This window comes from Rissa tridactyla, chromosome 9, assembly GCF_028500815.1.
Source record: "Rissa tridactyla isolate bRisTri1 chromosome 9, bRisTri1.patW.cur.20221130, whole genome shotgun sequence".
NCBI classification, from domain to species: Eukaryota; Metazoa; Chordata; class Aves; order Charadriiformes; family Laridae; genus Rissa; species Rissa tridactyla.
In genome coordinates, this window is record NC_071474.1 from 10,888,141 (window position 1) to 10,905,209 (window position 17,069).

The following is a 17,069-nucleotide window of genomic DNA, read 5'->3' on the forward strand; positions in this document are numbered from 1 at the left end:
AGAAAGTCAGCTGGCACAAGATTTAAGGACTTCTTTCTCATTCATTTAACTAAATAAAGAAACTCTTCAAGGACACCTATCTATTTCAGTCTTAGCCTTCTAGAATTCTTATCCTTTCCTTTTCCAAATCTAAGCAGCCAAATGAGAAGAAAATTCACGCATCATGTTTCTCCTATCCAAGGTTTCCATTTTTCTTAACTAATACTTATCCCCTCTGAGGACTTTTTTTCCTGGTAGTCTTGGTCTGAATCATTTTGGAGCCTTCTGCATCCCAGACACCTGCAAACAGCAGGACATTTTGTATATTTTTCCAAGTGTTTCCCTTCATCGAATTCAACGCAACAGGCTGAATGGGTAGAAATTTCTGCGAGAGTCTGTAAACACTCACACAGGATTGGCAGAGGTAGCTGTGTGCCTAATTCAGAGATGGCGGCTCTGAAAAGGATAATCATATGACCTTTTTAACAAGATGTGTTCTAAGGAGGGAAAAAAGACTAACCTTGCTTGGTTTGCAGGGCTTAGTCTTACAGATGTGCTATTTCTGCCCTCTGATTTAAAGATACATTTCTGATTTAGATGACTGCTGACAGGAGGAACAGAGTAAAAAAAATAGCTCATAAACTCCTAATAGGCTTACATCTATTTGCATATAGGTAGCTATGGAAAGTACTGGTGACTATCAAATACATTACAGAAATTAAAATAAATTTTAAAAAACAGTCAAAAACATTAAGCATCTAAATTCAGTGCATGGTTTATTTGCAACAAACTAGCTAACCAGCTCTAACTGTAATTACATCTGATAAATCAGAAAGAAACAAATTAAATTAGGAGTTCCTAATCCTGTGACAGAAAGTTCAACAGGGCAGCAAGTTTTAAAAATTGAGACCAAATGCAATGAATATACTTATATTTTATTTAAATATTTTCTCTGTATAAAAGCTGGAAAGGCTTAAATTTATTAAAACCTAACCCACAGACATTATAGCACGTAAGAAAAGTGGTGTCAAAGAACAAAGTCCAGATGAAATTTTGAATTTGCTGCATAGAAAATAATCCACCCGCACTTAGCTGAGTCAGGAGAGAAAGGAAGCAGACACAGCTACTTATTTCTACTGAGAGTTCTTTGCTTTTCAGCATGCTCCACAATTTTTTCTTCTACATAAAGTCCCTTTCGCTTTCTTACTGCATTCATGTACTTGCGGGCCTGGTTCTCTGAGTCTGCCTTTTCCCCAAAGTGCAAGTATTCTTCCTCAGTGGTTGGCACCCAGAAGGGGTCGCTTGAAATGATCTATAAAAAGAAAAAAAGTAAAGAAAAGTAAAGTAGTACAAAGGTTTATTAGCACATTTCAGGTAATCAATTTGTGAAGTAGAGCAATACAAAAGCAGAGCAGATCGAGTTTTCTGGAAAGCCTGCAATTAGCTGGCTTAAATAAGCAGAAAACAAGAATTAAGATACCCTATGTAGCATTTGTCATAAGAAGCCCACAACAGCTTTTCAAATTCAGTTGCATTTATCTGCACACAAATATTTTTTGTTTAAGACAAATTTAATTGCCAGTCAGCAAACAATGCCAAATAATGTTCAGAAAATTCTCAGTTTTCAAGAAGAAATTCCTTATTTAGACTATTATCTCACTATGATTTTATCAGAATTTATAGGAACTGAAGGCTTCTGCTCATTTCTGTGCCCTATGTTCTTCAATCCCGGCAAGTTTGGACAAATAGTTTAAAAATCATTGTTTCTGGGGCTAACATATTTAGTTGAGCTGTTCTTGCCGCTTAATATCTCAGAGGCTCTCCTCTAGAAGAGATTTCTGATCTAATATGGTCAGAGAATAACTGTCTTTATCCCCAGTTCATCCTATATACCCCACACTTCTCAGACTACCACAGAGAGCGTGCCAGAGTTGTAATGATCTTACGGAGTCTTTAAAAGCTTTCCTCATTTCATCCTGCACAGCAAAGCTACAACATTTTTAATTCTCCAAGGAAGTCTGAAGAGATATTTACTCTCTACCTTTGCACTGTGCAGATTTGGCACAAATTCTAGGCTTAATGCTTAACTAGCTAGACAACAATAACAATTTATTCCATTACTGTTAGTGACTCTCATGTTACTTTAAGAAGCTTTAGGTTTGCAATAAATGTTTTAAGACCTAAAGAAAAAAGAGGACCTCCTTTCAACTCTAAGCTCCTAAGAATCCACCTCAGTTCTACTCATACGTTAAACTGTTGCAGCATCAGAAATTACTCTTAAGCCATCAAGAGTGCGCATCAAGTCTTAAGCTCACGTAGCATATGTATGTCTAATCAAATCTGGGAAACTCTGCCTAGTGAACCGATGTCTGGCTGACCAACCAAAATCGTACAGGGTTACAGTCCCGATATTTAACTTCCCTTCACATTAGTGGACAATTAACCATAAACACTGTAGTTAATGAGCATTAATAACAAGATCACCTTCCAAGCATGCTAAACATGAGCATTAGGAAGGGATAAAATTGACCATATTATGTTACTCAGGTTCTGTTGCAAAATTAAAAAATACTTATTTCACTTAAATGATAGTAGTTTTCCTCACAAGATGGAGTTACAGGTATATTTTTACTAAAAAACCCAAAGGTCATACTGTATCCATTTCTTAAACAAAATCCTGATGGAAAAAGGAGTGCAGAAAACTATTATTTACTGTAAGAATTGTGACAGTTATGGCAATAATTGAGGACATCACTCTATAATAATTTCTGAAATATATAATTATAGCACCAACATTAATGACTGACAAGGAGGGAAAAAACTTCCCTGAATACCAATTTTAGCTTATAAACCTTTTCTGGTGTTATAAACTTTTTCTTCTGACAAATACTTTTAATTGCCATATTATATTTCAAACCAAACAAAATTTCTTAAAGCTTATTTAAGTTGTCTAAACTAGCAAGAACAAGAATTTAAAAATGATGGCTTAAGATGGACAATTTTCCCCAGAAACATCAACAACTGTAAAGTCCTAATTTAGTACCTCATGTTAAGTAACATCTAACACAATCAAACAAATGACACTTTATGGGGAGTCAGGAAAATGCCTATGGCGGAAGATGGCTATTTTGTATTAGGTAACATCATGGGTTCAATCCTGCAAAATAGTATGTTAAGCCCCTAAACCAACAAAAATAGTTCCACTCTGTTACAGTTAACTATATACATAGTCCCCGGTAAATTAAGTGGAATATTACTCATGTGCTGAAAGTGACATCCAATCTCAATTATTTAGGTGGGAAATGACTATGCACAGGGTTGTCTGGCTGAAAACCAAAAGCAAACAGAGCTCAGAAATAAACAGTATGAAACCTAGCTTTCCAAATGCTTCTACATTTATTTTTAACATAGAAGAATCGGCATGAGTCATATCCATTCTGATGTCTCGTACAGGGCCTTATAACCCATGCCTAGAAACATAAAGGTGATTCCTTGGTAGCTGTCCTGGTTTGAGGTAAAACAGAACCAATTTTCTATTTTGTAATTTTACTTTTTAGCTGGGCCTCTTCTAACTGACTAAAGTCTGAAATTAACAGCACGTTGTTCAGAAACTGTTCACTCTCAGAGTGACAAGACCTGGTTATACCAAGGAATGGTACGCAGAGAGGCTCTCGCTTAGACTTATTGCTATAACAGCCAAGGTCAGCTCACTTCGCTGTTTCCCCCATTAGAGGGTCGGAAGCGGAGAAGCGTAGGGGGGTGCCACCCGCAGGGAGGAGCGGACGGGACAGGTGACCCAAAACTGACCAACAGGGTATCCCATATGCATCACGCTCAGCATAAAAGCTGAGGGATCAAAGGGGCAAGGGGGCTCTGGCTCACTCTTTTCTTCAATGGCCAACATCTGAGGAGGACCCTGTCTGTTCGTCTGCCTTTGATCCCGATCTGAGCATTCCTGACTCTAGTTCCGGAATTCAGCTCCTGTCCATCACTGACTCCAGTCTGGGACTTTCCCTGTGTCTGTTGGTGACGCGATCCTGGGAGCTGGATACCGTTTTGTTATACAATTACATCAATAAAAAAGAATGGTCCCCCTTCTTGGAGAGCTTGAAAGTTTTACCATTATTTTATCCACTAGAAATAAAGAAAAGGCACAGTGAAGACTACTCGTGTTTTCCCAACATTTGGGCAAAATTTGCATGTTGACTTGATAAATTTGTAGCGATGTTCACCCTGAACATCTTAATGGTGGAAAAGCACCAGGGACTTCCCCATTCATGATCTGCCTAAAGAGCTGAACAAACAAAAATGTCAAAGTCCAAGAACACGTGAATAAGAAAAGGTGATTCATGCTCAATGGATTTGCTCCAGACTGTACTGCTGAGGGAGATTATGCAGCTACAAACTATGATAACTTAAAAGGCTGTTACTATCCCCTTTGATGAAGATTTTTTTCTTACATTAGCAAGAAACCCAACAGCCGTAAGTTATGCCCAGAGAGAAACAGTGAGACAGTGATTGCTGAAGAATGAATACAACAGAGGATCCAAAAGTATACAAAACTGAACTTAGAGATCTAATCTACCTGTAAATATTTAGATACTCTAATGATGGATGCTTAAGAAAATCCCCAGGTTTGACAGACTGGCTCTTTTAATAATTTATGAAAGACTTGTTCTATTAATGTTAACTGAAGGTTGGCACTGGATACTTCTTCCACTGATAATTCTTTATGCTTCAACAGGTATCTCTAGCTCTCAGGAAAGCCAACATAACAGGAGGCTCAAATGTACGTATTATTTAGTAACCAGGAAGGGTAAGCCTGCAAACTTATTGCAGCATAGGGCTAGAGGATCCTGGGTGAACCGTGTACCGCTACGTGATGCAGAGCAGCACTGTAGAGAGACACAAATTAGGTTTCAAAAGCCACCTCAGTACCCACAAGAACTAGTTTTGCTTCTCAACCTGTCTAAATAATTCAGGCACTACATACTGCTTCTAGAGCACGTTATGGTGGCATTTGAAAATTTCTGTTAGAGAAGCATGCCTATCTGAATGGTGCAGGCACACTGCAAAAGATGAGGTTAATTAAAACACACTATTTGTATTACCACACCATGGTGAGTAATGAGAAAGAGGAAGCCAGATCTACTGAGTCAGCTGGAAAACTTGGGGCATCAGCTATGCATCTCCTTTAAGAAGTCAGCAAATAGCCATGTTAATGTAACCCTAATATAACTACACAGAGGTATTACTGACACGGTGATAAAAAAAAGCAGGAGATTTTCTTTTCTAAAAGTTCTGATTCTGTAAGTGAAGGTGAGGGCATGGACGAGACTGTCCCTCTTCTATTCACACCACATTAATGGACCAAAGCAGATGCACAGAGCAGGTGGCATCCATCATTCCCCATACTCTGTTAACACAGTTCAAGGAAGCAAAAGGAAAAAACCGTTTCCGTATAATGCTCCAAAAGCATTGTCATCAATTTGCTTACAATGGTAGCTGTCAGAACGGTGGGTCTGGGTTTCCTGGAATCAGAGCTGAGAAGCTTTTTAGCCCCTGAGCCATTGTTTGTATTCATGGGAACCACATAGGCATGACTCTGGAATCTGTGACAGAAACTCAGTTTCTGTTTGGAAAGAGTGCTAAATGATTAATTAGATTCTAAATGGACCAATACTGCTGGAATATGATGTAGCCTTGTAACAGACAGCATTTACTGTGGGATCCCGGAAGATCCACAGGATCAAAGCAGAAAAGACACCTCAAAACGTTATTTTTCTATGTTCATGTCAGTTTTCATTTAAAATTATTTATAAGTTCATATTTTTCAGTACAAAACACTATTTTTCAGTACAAAACTGAAATATATAGCCAAAGACTCATTTTTAAAACAGAAATGTGATAGCACCTTAACAGTGCTTTTCCAAAAAGTTACATTCCTAAACAAAAAATTTAATTGAAACAGATCTGGAAAAATCAAAATAATATGCTTTTCACAGCTGAAAGTCTTTAAGTGACTTAAGCAATTAAGTTAACCTTCTATCAACAGCCTTTGCCTTTCTCCCATTCTGCCTGTGTGCCACGTGTGTCTGGGAACCATTGAGCACGGGCAACAAGCAAATTACCACAGCCAAACTCTTCATCCCTCAAGTACAACAGACAAAGATGTCAAGAGGAACCAATGTTAAGAGAAAGACACTGTAAAACCAATGACATGATGGTATTGTTGGCATTATGGTAAAATATATTTTAAAATTCCACCATACCCTGTGTGATGTGACAACTAGAAAATACAGCACATCTTTCCTTCAGGAATTTTTGCTAGGACATGGAAATTTTTCTTTATAACAGCATAAAGTAGCCACTTGCCTGTGCTTATTTATTATTCAACACCAGAATAATCTGATGCGGACAACATCGTCCTTAACTGGAAACAGCCCAGAATGAACACGTGCTTACTCCTCCAAAGCGTGCAGGACAAGGTACCAAGAGAGCTACCGCTTCCTAGTTAGCACAACTAAATATTTCTATACTGCATCCACAAGGCTCTTTGAAAACAATTTATGTTAAAAAGTGAATTACAAATCAAGATTTGTGTAGTGGATCACTGGATTAGCATTTACTCTATTAGAGAGCAAGTACTTTCTCTAAATGCAGCTATATAAAATGCAATACAGTAAAATGAATTAGTGCAGAGCAGCTGATACAATTCTTAAATCTGTTATTGCAAATGCAATTCTTAAGTGATGGAAGTGTTCCTTAATAGTATTGTTTAACAATATCTTTGTTGATCTACACTTTATAAAAGTCTTGGGTGATAGAATTTGTTTGTATATGACTATAAGGAAATCACTAGAATTCCATTATACTTAAAGGAAAAAAAAATAAATAAAAAAAATCAGTCAAATACACGCTGAAGAGTGTGTTCCACAGCTCACTGCAGAACTATGAGCCCACTCAAGGTATAAATAAAATAGTGTTTATACTGAAGTCAGCTGGGATTAGGGATTTCAAACAAAGCGAATAGATCACTTCAAATACTGTAAGTGCTAGGGTATTCTTGAGAAGAAGAAATCATTCTAAAGCAAGATGTTTCATTAAATATCACAACTATTCAAACCAACACACCCAAACAATGAAGTCTCAGAAGACTTGTTTAGTAAAAGTATTGCAGAGTAGCACAGGCAAAACAGCTGTCATTTTCTTTTCGCCTAACAAGTTACACATTAATTATTCAAACAATAAATGCCTGTATCTTTATCAGAGACATAATCTGAATACCTGTAATAATTAATCCATACAAATACTATGACTGTACTATGTTAATAATGAAAGATAATACGGTACGTACTAAATTCTACAAATGATTATGTCAGCTAATCAGACTTTTCAATAAGATTTGAGTTAGAAATCCAATCCAATTCAAGAGGATTTGGAATTTTAAGCCTTAATTTGAGAATGATTTATTATTTGCATTTCAGCAGCACCCAGATGGCTCCAATAGTGATCTGGGTCCCATTGTCTAGTGTATTTCACAAAATGATGGTATGAAACAGTCCCTGCCTAAGGCAGCCTAATTACGCAAAACAAGGTTGAGAGAAGCATCAAAAGCAAACAGAAGGGATCTGCCTAGTTCATCCAAAAGGTCGGGCAGATCTGGGAACGCAGCCATGTTCCGAGTAGCATTTCCCCTACTGGTCCTTACTGCCTGATTGAGGACAGAAAATTTCTTTTGAGACAAATATCATCAGTGTGGAAAATGCTTCAGTTGGACCATGAATAAAAAGAGCAGTCTTACGCTGTCCAATGAAGATTTTAAGACCAGCAAGCAACATTATGGCCTTTGTGAACTGCTAGTAAGAAATCTCAAGAACCACTAAATTCAGTGCTGTGACTGGGCACTACCACAAGCGGCCCTTAGCATGCCAGGAAAAACATTATGCCAGAAGCAGTTTTTCAAAAAAAATGTTCAAAAGAACTATTATGCACAATTTCAAAGATGATACGGGCTTCAGTGTATCAGAATCCTTTCTACCTTAGAAAAAATGATGCTAGAAAGATACTTCAAGAACATTCACAGCTCAAATGGTGTCCATCACTTAGTAATGAGCTAGACTACGCAACTAAAAGGGTACAGCTGATATACGTGTCTTAGAAGTCTGAAGCAGCCCTGTCAAACAGAATTTACCTCTGCCTTTCAGGTAAAATGACAGAACTCTGCAGAGTTTTATGTGAAACGTGACCTTGACAAACTGTTATCTGCTGGCTTTTCGGCAATACGCTGGGTGACGTTGTAAAAGTGCTTCTGCATTGAGCATCACCAAATGGCGTATGGCCGTTTGGATACTGGCAGTGCGCTTCCCGAACAGAGAACACCCGGCAGGGCAGCCAGTTAGGCTGAGGTCAGGTGGACTCCAAACAGCGCCTCATACGTTTTTAGGATGTGAAGCAGGGGCATGGAGATGACAATCTCAAATGTGGACGGACGTTAATTTCTTGACTGCACTCCTATGACCTCAGATCCAGAAGGACCCGTTATCTCAGTAAGTAACCCCTTCTTTGAGTATCGCACACAGCGTAATGCAGAGGTACCCAAGTGACTGACTAATTCCTGTATTTAACCCAGGCGGCTACGGGGTCAGGAACGCAGCACTGGCAGCGCACGGCTGCCTAACACACACACACCATGCTAGTGCCTGTATGGGCAGGCAGCTTTTCAAGTCGTTCCTTGCTTCCAAATGAAAGAAAATATCGATCCTAGAGCGGTGTGGCAAGATGACACTTGGCAACTTCAAACCCAATCTCTGTGCATCAACAGTTGCTTTCCATCAACCCCGGTTAAAATGCAGTGATGCTAGTATATGACTAGGAGCTGCCACAACCTGTAATGTACCGCAGTCTGAACACCATTTCTGAAGTGATTTCTGTACTACAGTGGGGAAAATACTGCCGCTCAGCAATATACAATTGAAGAATAGGTAAAAACTTATCACTAGTTTTGCCATTCTGCTTTCAAAAGCATCCAGGATCTCAGCCTGTTCTCAAAAGAAAACACAATTTAAGATCTCAAGGAAAGATTCTACAAGTTTGTCTCTTTTCTTGGTTCTTGTTTAACCAACTATGGAGTCTTACTGTTTTTATTCAGTGAGAAACCCTTTCATAACAGGTAACGTATTCCTATGTAAGCCTTCGCAGGCCCCAAATGCTTCCTATTCAGAAAGGAAGAGAATATTCTCTCCGCAGATTCAGATTCTCCATTTTGCCGCATCCATTCCACCGTAGTGGAAAGCAGGTATCACCTCCTTTCCTGCTCAGGAGTGACTGTGGGAAGTGCTGAGCACCTCAAACACTTTCACAAAACACCATGCTGGGCATAAGGATTAAGCGGCAGAGGTGGGAGGAGAGATATCTGCAATACACTAAAGAATTTTACAGAAGCACCTACACATAAATGTTCTCAAACTAAAAACAAGTCACAATTATTTTGTTAAAAGACAAACTTTCACGTTGTACCAAATACTTTGTGTACCAGCTTGCCTAGTTTATAAATAGCTAATCTCTATACCACATCCTGAAAGAAAAAAGAAACCCAAGTGGTTTTCAGCCTCCCTTTTTACCAATTGTTTGACTACCTTGTAGTCAAATCTTGGCTTCATAGAATGCGGCCATTTTGCATCACTATAGATCAATTTATGTATCAAATAAACACAAAATAACAACTTCTCAAGATTGTTACGTATATTTTTACAGAGGCGTTTAAAAGAAAATATGAAACAGATTGCTCTTTTCATAACTAAACAGAAAAAACCTCACAATTTTATTTCGCTCTGTATTCCTTAGAATTATTTTCTTTCAACAGCTCTTGATTTTAAATTATGAGGTTTTGCAAAAATACAATATAAAAAGAAAAGAAATAAAAAAAGAGACCAAGCGAGAGATGGACGTTATAAAACCCAATAGAAAAGTTCACTTATTTTGTATCCATAGCCATCTTGCAAAAGCTACAAAAATCAAAAATATATCAGATTCATAACTTTTCATGTTCTTTCAGATTTAAGGGGATATGGAATGACTTGTAGTCAAACTTTAGATGTTTAACTTACTCAGATATATTAGGAGTGCAGATTCCCTACAAAGTAAAACGAGCATCCAAAAGTATTTCATAATTCAGAGATCCCAATCACAACATATAAAGGGGATGGCCGAGGCCTTAAAATGCCTGAGGTCAGATATGAGAACTCCTCTTCCAATAAACATTGTAATAAATGAACATTTATGCATTTAGTTATAAAACAAACCCATACAAGCTTATTTTGGCTCAAGAGCATCATCCTTGTTTGTGTCTCAATCAGTGACAGCTGAGCTTTAGCCTTGACTTCAGTCAGTAGCTACAAATAGGAATTCAGGAGTTGGAAAGAAAAAAGGAGACGTGTGGCTCTTCTGTTGCATTTTTTCCCATTACTTAAGAAACACATATTGAGAAGGAAAATTAAAGCCACAGCACTACTATCTACTATTTTAATTAGCTTCAGATGTCCTGGCCAATACAATGAGCTTTTCATATTTGAAAGGTTCCACGTTACTCCTAGAATTACAGGCCTAAGCTGTCAGCGGCACAACGATGTATGTAAAGTTACAGTTCAAACCTAGTACAGATTCACAGATTCTTCGAGTGTCTCTCATTACTTTAGTCTGCTTCCTGTTTAATGCAGGCCTAAATCTCATCCAGCAACTTCGATATTAAGCCCCCATCTTCTGAGTTGTAAAATGACTTACAATTCTGAAGGAATGAATTAAAATTCAGAATATAAAACTTCCAGATTCAGAATGCCTCATATTCTTATCACTTATTACATATAGTCATTCTCTTACCTTTCTCCAGAGCCCTAAAGCACATTCTAGACACTATTCTTAGAAAGGATATTGAAAAAGAATTCAGATTAAACACGTGCTTACAGTTTGCCCATGCCCCCCCAAGAATAAAAGTCTGTTTAATAGCCAATCACAATGCAATTTAAAAGATGCGAGTTAATACTATACATTTCACAACTTCACAAGTAGACGTGTTTGACAATTTCTGCACTTGCTAAGAATTCAATCAGCATCTGAATAGAGCCACATGCATTATTTTTTACTGTGACACAGATTTCCCAAATGGGATTAGAGCTCCGTTATTGCAAGCATTGTGCAATCACAAATATCTTCTTGTTCGAAGACCCTTATGATTAAGATAAAATGACATGACGGAGTGCAAGATGTAACTGCAAAGAATCAAGAGAGAACAAAGGAAACAGGCTCAGGAAAAAACATACACTATTGAAGGTGTATTATTAATTCAAGGATAAAAAAAAATACAAGGAGTTAATAATTATCCCAAAGTTATATATTTTTTTAACCAAGAATTCAGAAGAAAGTTTATATTGAAATATAAGAAAATACGGCCAAGTAAACCAAATACACTTAACATTTGCCTAGGGATATCATAAAGGAAAATACTTGACTACTTTCAAAATAAATTTGTTTAAACTGGGACCAAGCTGAAAGCTCCCACTAATGGTTATTTGGTGTCATCTTCTACAGCCAGGAATAAATTATATAAGCATGACAGAAGAAACAAATGAGTAAGGAGTATCTGACAAGATAGTCCTGAATACATGTATTACTCCATTCCCTGGGGCCAGAGTAATCTGAACTACACAAAATACATTCATTAACTGGAGAAAAAAAATGGTAATTTCATTTCCATAGAGACCAAAATGGCTCCATTTAAACACAGACTCTATCATTGACCTTCCTGTGTTTACAGTCTACAAGTCATATTAATGAAATGTAAGAACAATAAAAAAATGAATTTAAACCTCATTTCTTTAAACGTACTTTATACATGTGATTTCCATGAGATCAAGTGTTTAGAAGTTGAAAAATATCAAAAAGTGTCTATTTCACTATCTGTAAAATGGGGATAACAACATGCTAGAAGGAATCTGTGTAGAGAAACACACATCCCAGGTACCCAGTTAATGAGCCAAGCACACTGAGAAAATGCCGCTAACAGAATTAATTCAGAATGTCATGGAAGGGTTTGGGTTGTATGCCATTAGAGCGGCAACCATACACTCGGTAACTTAGGAAATGCAAAACAAAACCAAGTAGCTGACACACTCCCTTTCCATCTTTAGCACTAAGGAAAAAATAGGATGAAATTACACAGATAGAGTTAACATCATATTATCTTTAATGATGATACATTAAATAATTGGGATTCAAAATAAAATGCTGGTAGTTAACCTGTACGTAGATATACCATCATAATTCATCAGTAACGTAGCACTGTCAAAGTGCTACCTGATGAAACCTGATAGGATTTTTTTTATCTATTTGGGGTTTTTTTCTCATGTTTGGGTTTGTTTTTTTTTTTTTTTTTTTTTTTTTCAGAATACAGAGAGAAAAAGAAACAGAGAAAAGCTCTACAAGTTTCTCATGTGATGTGAGACACAAACCCATTTTTCTGGATTCCCTGTCATACCACCGCCAGAGATTCGGAAAATCGTATTTATTTAGCAATTCTGCTGATGATGTGAGAGTAGAATGCACTCCCTCTGCCACCGCTGCACAGAGCCAACATTGCTAGTAGCTTAGTAAAAGGCTTATTTTGTCACAAAAATATGTGAGCATGACTTTCAATGTGACAAAAAAACAACTCTCCCCACTGACAGATTTGCCTGGTGGAAAGGTGACTGACTGGCTTACTCAATCATTTTTCCTACTACCGCTACATTTTGACATATAAACTGTAATTATAATCTCTCCTGAGGGTCAATTGTAGAAAATGTTGACAGTTGTTCAAATCTCCCTCTCCTATGCGTATCTATAATTATGTGTGAACGTTTTCTTAAGTGAAATTCCTAACATCTGACAGGGCGAACATACCTACCAAGGTTTGGGGATAGAAGGGAAGGTCAGAGAGGCGAGGGGTTTATGTTTTTGCTTAGTGTTGGAGCACAGGAGCTACAAATCCTAAGGAAACTGGCACAAAAGAATGGTTAGCTAGAATTAACGTCCTTTTGACTGATATTCCTTTAGGGCACCGATAGCAGAGGCCATTCAGACAAAAGACCAGTTAAGCCACAAAACCTCACCAGCTGCACTTCAGATGAGAACATCCAAAACTACTGTACGCAGGACTGCCAACACTCATTGGTGTGAGGTACCAAATCTTGTTACTGGCTTACACCTACATCCCTATACTCAAAAAGTCATTGCTTTATCTAGTTTTTTGTGCATACACCATCTATGGGGGGCTTCGCATTTTCTTTTATTTTTTAATTCAGTGTAGTTCTGTTTTTCCTTTCCGTGGTTCTTCTGAAGTCAAACTTGGTTACAAGAAGATCAAATGAATCAGTATTAATATTGAGGGACGAGAGGGAAGTCCCTGGGCCGCTGCATTTTCTAACACCAGTAAGGTGCCATTGCCAAGGAAGACATAACATACTTTTCCAAGTGTACTGTTTCAAGGATTCCCGACTCTTTTGATTGCACATGACTCCGCTGGTTTGCAGAGATCCTCCTTTTCCATTAGTATCCACGTAAAATTCCTGAGGTGGTTACAACAATGACTAACAAAGAAGTATTGCTAGTTAAGTATTTAACAGCTACTACCTACTAGGACAATTCAGCTACAGGAAATGAGGAAGAATCCACACCACGTGAAAAACCAGCACATACTTTGGAGACAAACAGTTGTAAACGGAGCGTAGCTGGCAACTGCATGGAGTATTGCTGACCTCAAAAATCTGTAGTTGTTTGTACTCAGAGACTTGACATTTGAGGTCACAAAATAAACCAGCAGAAGATACAAAAACAAATAAACAAAAAAGACTTTGTAATCCATTTACAAAAGTTTCTATGGTCCTAACACCAAATAAAGGAACACCTGACTAAAAAAAATGCCAAACAAAACCAAAAAACCAAACAGAAAAACCTAGACTTTAGTTATTTGAAAAATTTAATGTGAAAAGCTTATACCCGCTGACTCTTGCCCTTTAACCCATTTTTAGCTCCTTCAGTGGAGTCTCCTGAGGAGCCCTACAATGCAGGTTTGTCTGTCTTGAACAAGGAACTCTGATTTACACCTTTTTGTATTTCTCCTTGAAGATCTGCTATCCACATCTTAGGAACAAAATACAGTGTGCTCACAGTTGATGACACTCCTGATCAGCTTTCCCACTTGCATATTTCCTTTACACCTTCCCTTTCACTTCTCCATTTCTTTAAGTGACGAAGACGACCAAAGGGAGTGATTTTGAGGACACCTCTGCTTACTAACACCAGGCTTAATTTTGAAAGAATGAAATCTATTCCTTTTGCCTTTAAGGATGAATATATAGAGAGAGACTTGGAATATATGAGGATAAAAAAATACCTAGGTGTCTGCTAGCCCCTAAAAGGTTACCTTCCATATGCATTAGATTTGTTGTTACATTTTCTATTAGTGGTATGTTGGGTTTTTATGTGTTTTGTGTTTCCTTCCTGACACACCACACACACCCCCCCCCCCCGCCCCCCCCCCAACAAGTTTACCAGAGAACTCATTAAAAAAGGCATATAAAATTCAGGAAAACACATTTGTGAAGGACTTACTTTCTATTGAAATAGAAAAGCATCCCATCTGAACAAAATATAAATACATTTCTGAACAGCAGACCTACAAAAGCCAGTAAGATTAATATAAAGCTACTTTTTTTCCCTCTTCATTTCAAAAAGGTATTAGTCAAATGCCTTGACCAAAACTTAACCTTTTCCACTTATTATTCCAGTCTGCCACATCTACAGGAAATAGATCACCAAAACAGATGGAGTGAATAGATATTTTTACCTCCCAGTGGCTGAACACCAGCTGCGGACTGGCCAGGCCACTAGTTCTCTTCCTGATTTCATCAGCAAAACCAAAGCTCTCTGCTACTGGCAGGACTGCCTTAATAATAAACACATCCGTCCCCTCTTTCATCTCCTCTTGTAGCACTCTGCCTTCTCTTTTGGACAAGACAGCATACACACGACCTGCAAAGACATAATTTTGATGAGCTTACCAATATACTTATACTCTGCATCATGAAGAGAAATACATAAATATTTATTTATGAAACTTCAGCATTAAGTAAAATACATCATTTCTTTGGCTAAAATTCTTCCCTGTAAGTGGATCAACTAAGTGGACCCATTAAATTCAAACAATGTATTCTGCCAGTACAGTGTGCAGAAGCATACGAGTAACATTTAATAAATTAGTATACTGTACGGATCTAGATAATGCTTGCACTAGGTGAATTTTATACAATCATATGGCTATTTTTTAAAAAGCCATTTTCCAGATTATGTGCCTAACTCGCTTTATTTCTTACAACCAAATATTCAAGAAACATTACCATGAAATATTACTGTGTTTCAGGAATCGTATCTTAGCTACCTTTACAAGTTTGTTTGGATCACCATATCCCCATATGGTACTTGTCCCAGATACTGCAGTGCTATTCTAATCAAAGAAAACTTTTTTATCTGAAATACTACATATTTGTTATGTTTAATGCGTTCAATTAGGGTTTTTTTAATTAATTCAGGCTTAAGTTAGTCATGGATAATTTTTATTTTTCTTTCCCAAATTAATATTCAATCCATAGAAATACAGTGTATATATCATGAAAGTAGCTGTAAAAATGCCTGTGCTTGACTTTCTGGTAGGCATTAAGTGAATTTTTTAAAATGTTTTTGCAAACTTAGGGGCTAAGTATTCTACAGACAAAAACTAACAAATACATTTGTGTTGATCGAGATGATAAAAACACACAAAAAGTTATGCACTGAAAAAATGTTTTGGGAATGCCTTCATTTACAAATGTGAATAGTTAGTAAGTATTAGATGTACAAATTAACTTTATAAGTACCTTGTAGTGAAGAACAAGTTTATATCACAATTTCTAAGAGGTTCAAATATTTTATATTATATTGCACTGAAAAAACATGAACACATATTGGTACCTTTTAAACATCTCAGCAAAACTGACTCTTACTAGAAAGAATCAGAAATGCACATTACTTCATAATACATGCCACCTATTCTGACTTGACAGAGAGAGATCATTAAAGACTATAGCCAAGCACACTGATTTGCACATATACTGTAAGCCTTTTGTGGGATACCGGTTGAAATGTTGGAGTGGGTTTATTTGCCTTTATTTTTTAAGTACAGAATCAGGTCCTTGTTCAGGAAATTCGGCACAAGCACGCAGGTAGTGTAGTTAAATCTTCCTGTCAGATGCAGGTAATGAACCATCAGTTCAGCACCAAGCATTTCAGAGTTTATAGTTCTCTAATAAAATGTGGGCTGAAGTGCTCCTTCTACCATCACTGACAATTTTATCTGCTCGTGCCCTTACCAGGACCTTCTCACTGTTCCTCTGACTGAACCTCACCTTTACTATGCACAATAATCTTCTTATTGCTCATGAGGAAATTGAGGAAATACTTCTATATATCACAGAAAGATTAAGGCATTCTGAAGATAAATTACCGAGTTTGCCACGCACGTATAGCCTTTGTTAACATAACTATGCCATTTCAAGGCTATGGGAATTTCATTGAGTCCAGAAAATTCTCAGGTACGAAAGGGTCATCTCTCAGCACAGCCCACAATTCACTAACTGCTTTAAAATGCAAGCTTAAACACGCATGTTGCAAAAGAGCATCACATCATAGTCACTGTACATACACTATCTCTGTACGTAACAGTATATATTAAAGCCATTTGTTAAAGGAAGTAAGTTCAAAATCACTTTATAGGTTATTGATGTTATAATTCAAAATGTTTATTTTACTAATCATTTTAAGTAGGACTTGGAAAACTTTGCACACACATGCATGAGATAAGTAAGGTAACATTCATCACAAAGCACTTTAGATGCACGTATTTTATGGCCATCATTCACTGAAGATTATTCTTTGAAAACATAAAAGCCGGAAGACAATTTATAGCTTACTAAATGGCTTCTAGCTACATGTACTTCATCCAAGCAGTCTGGAGTATTGTC

At 37.3% G+C, this 17,069-nt stretch overlaps 1 protein-coding gene across 3 annotated transcripts in view; it reads right to left on the reverse strand.

The window, feature by feature from the left end:
* Nucleotides 1-738: 738 nt before the first annotated feature.
* EFL1 (elongation factor like GTPase 1) overlaps nucleotides 739-17,069 on the reverse strand; it is an 82,904-nt gene continuing 66,573 nt past the window's right edge. For all 3 annotated transcript variants that reach the window (XM_054213696.1, XM_054213695.1, XM_054213694.1), the window contains exons 19-20: nucleotides 14,861-15,045; nucleotides 739-1,291 (exon numbers count right to left, since the gene is read on the reverse strand). In XM_054213696.1, the coding sequence (XP_054069671.1) occupies nucleotides 1,103-1,291; nucleotides 14,861-15,045 (374 nt within the window). In that variant the 3' untranslated portion in view covers nucleotides 739-1,102. The remainder of the gene's footprint in view (nucleotides 1,292-14,860; nucleotides 15,046-17,069) is intronic.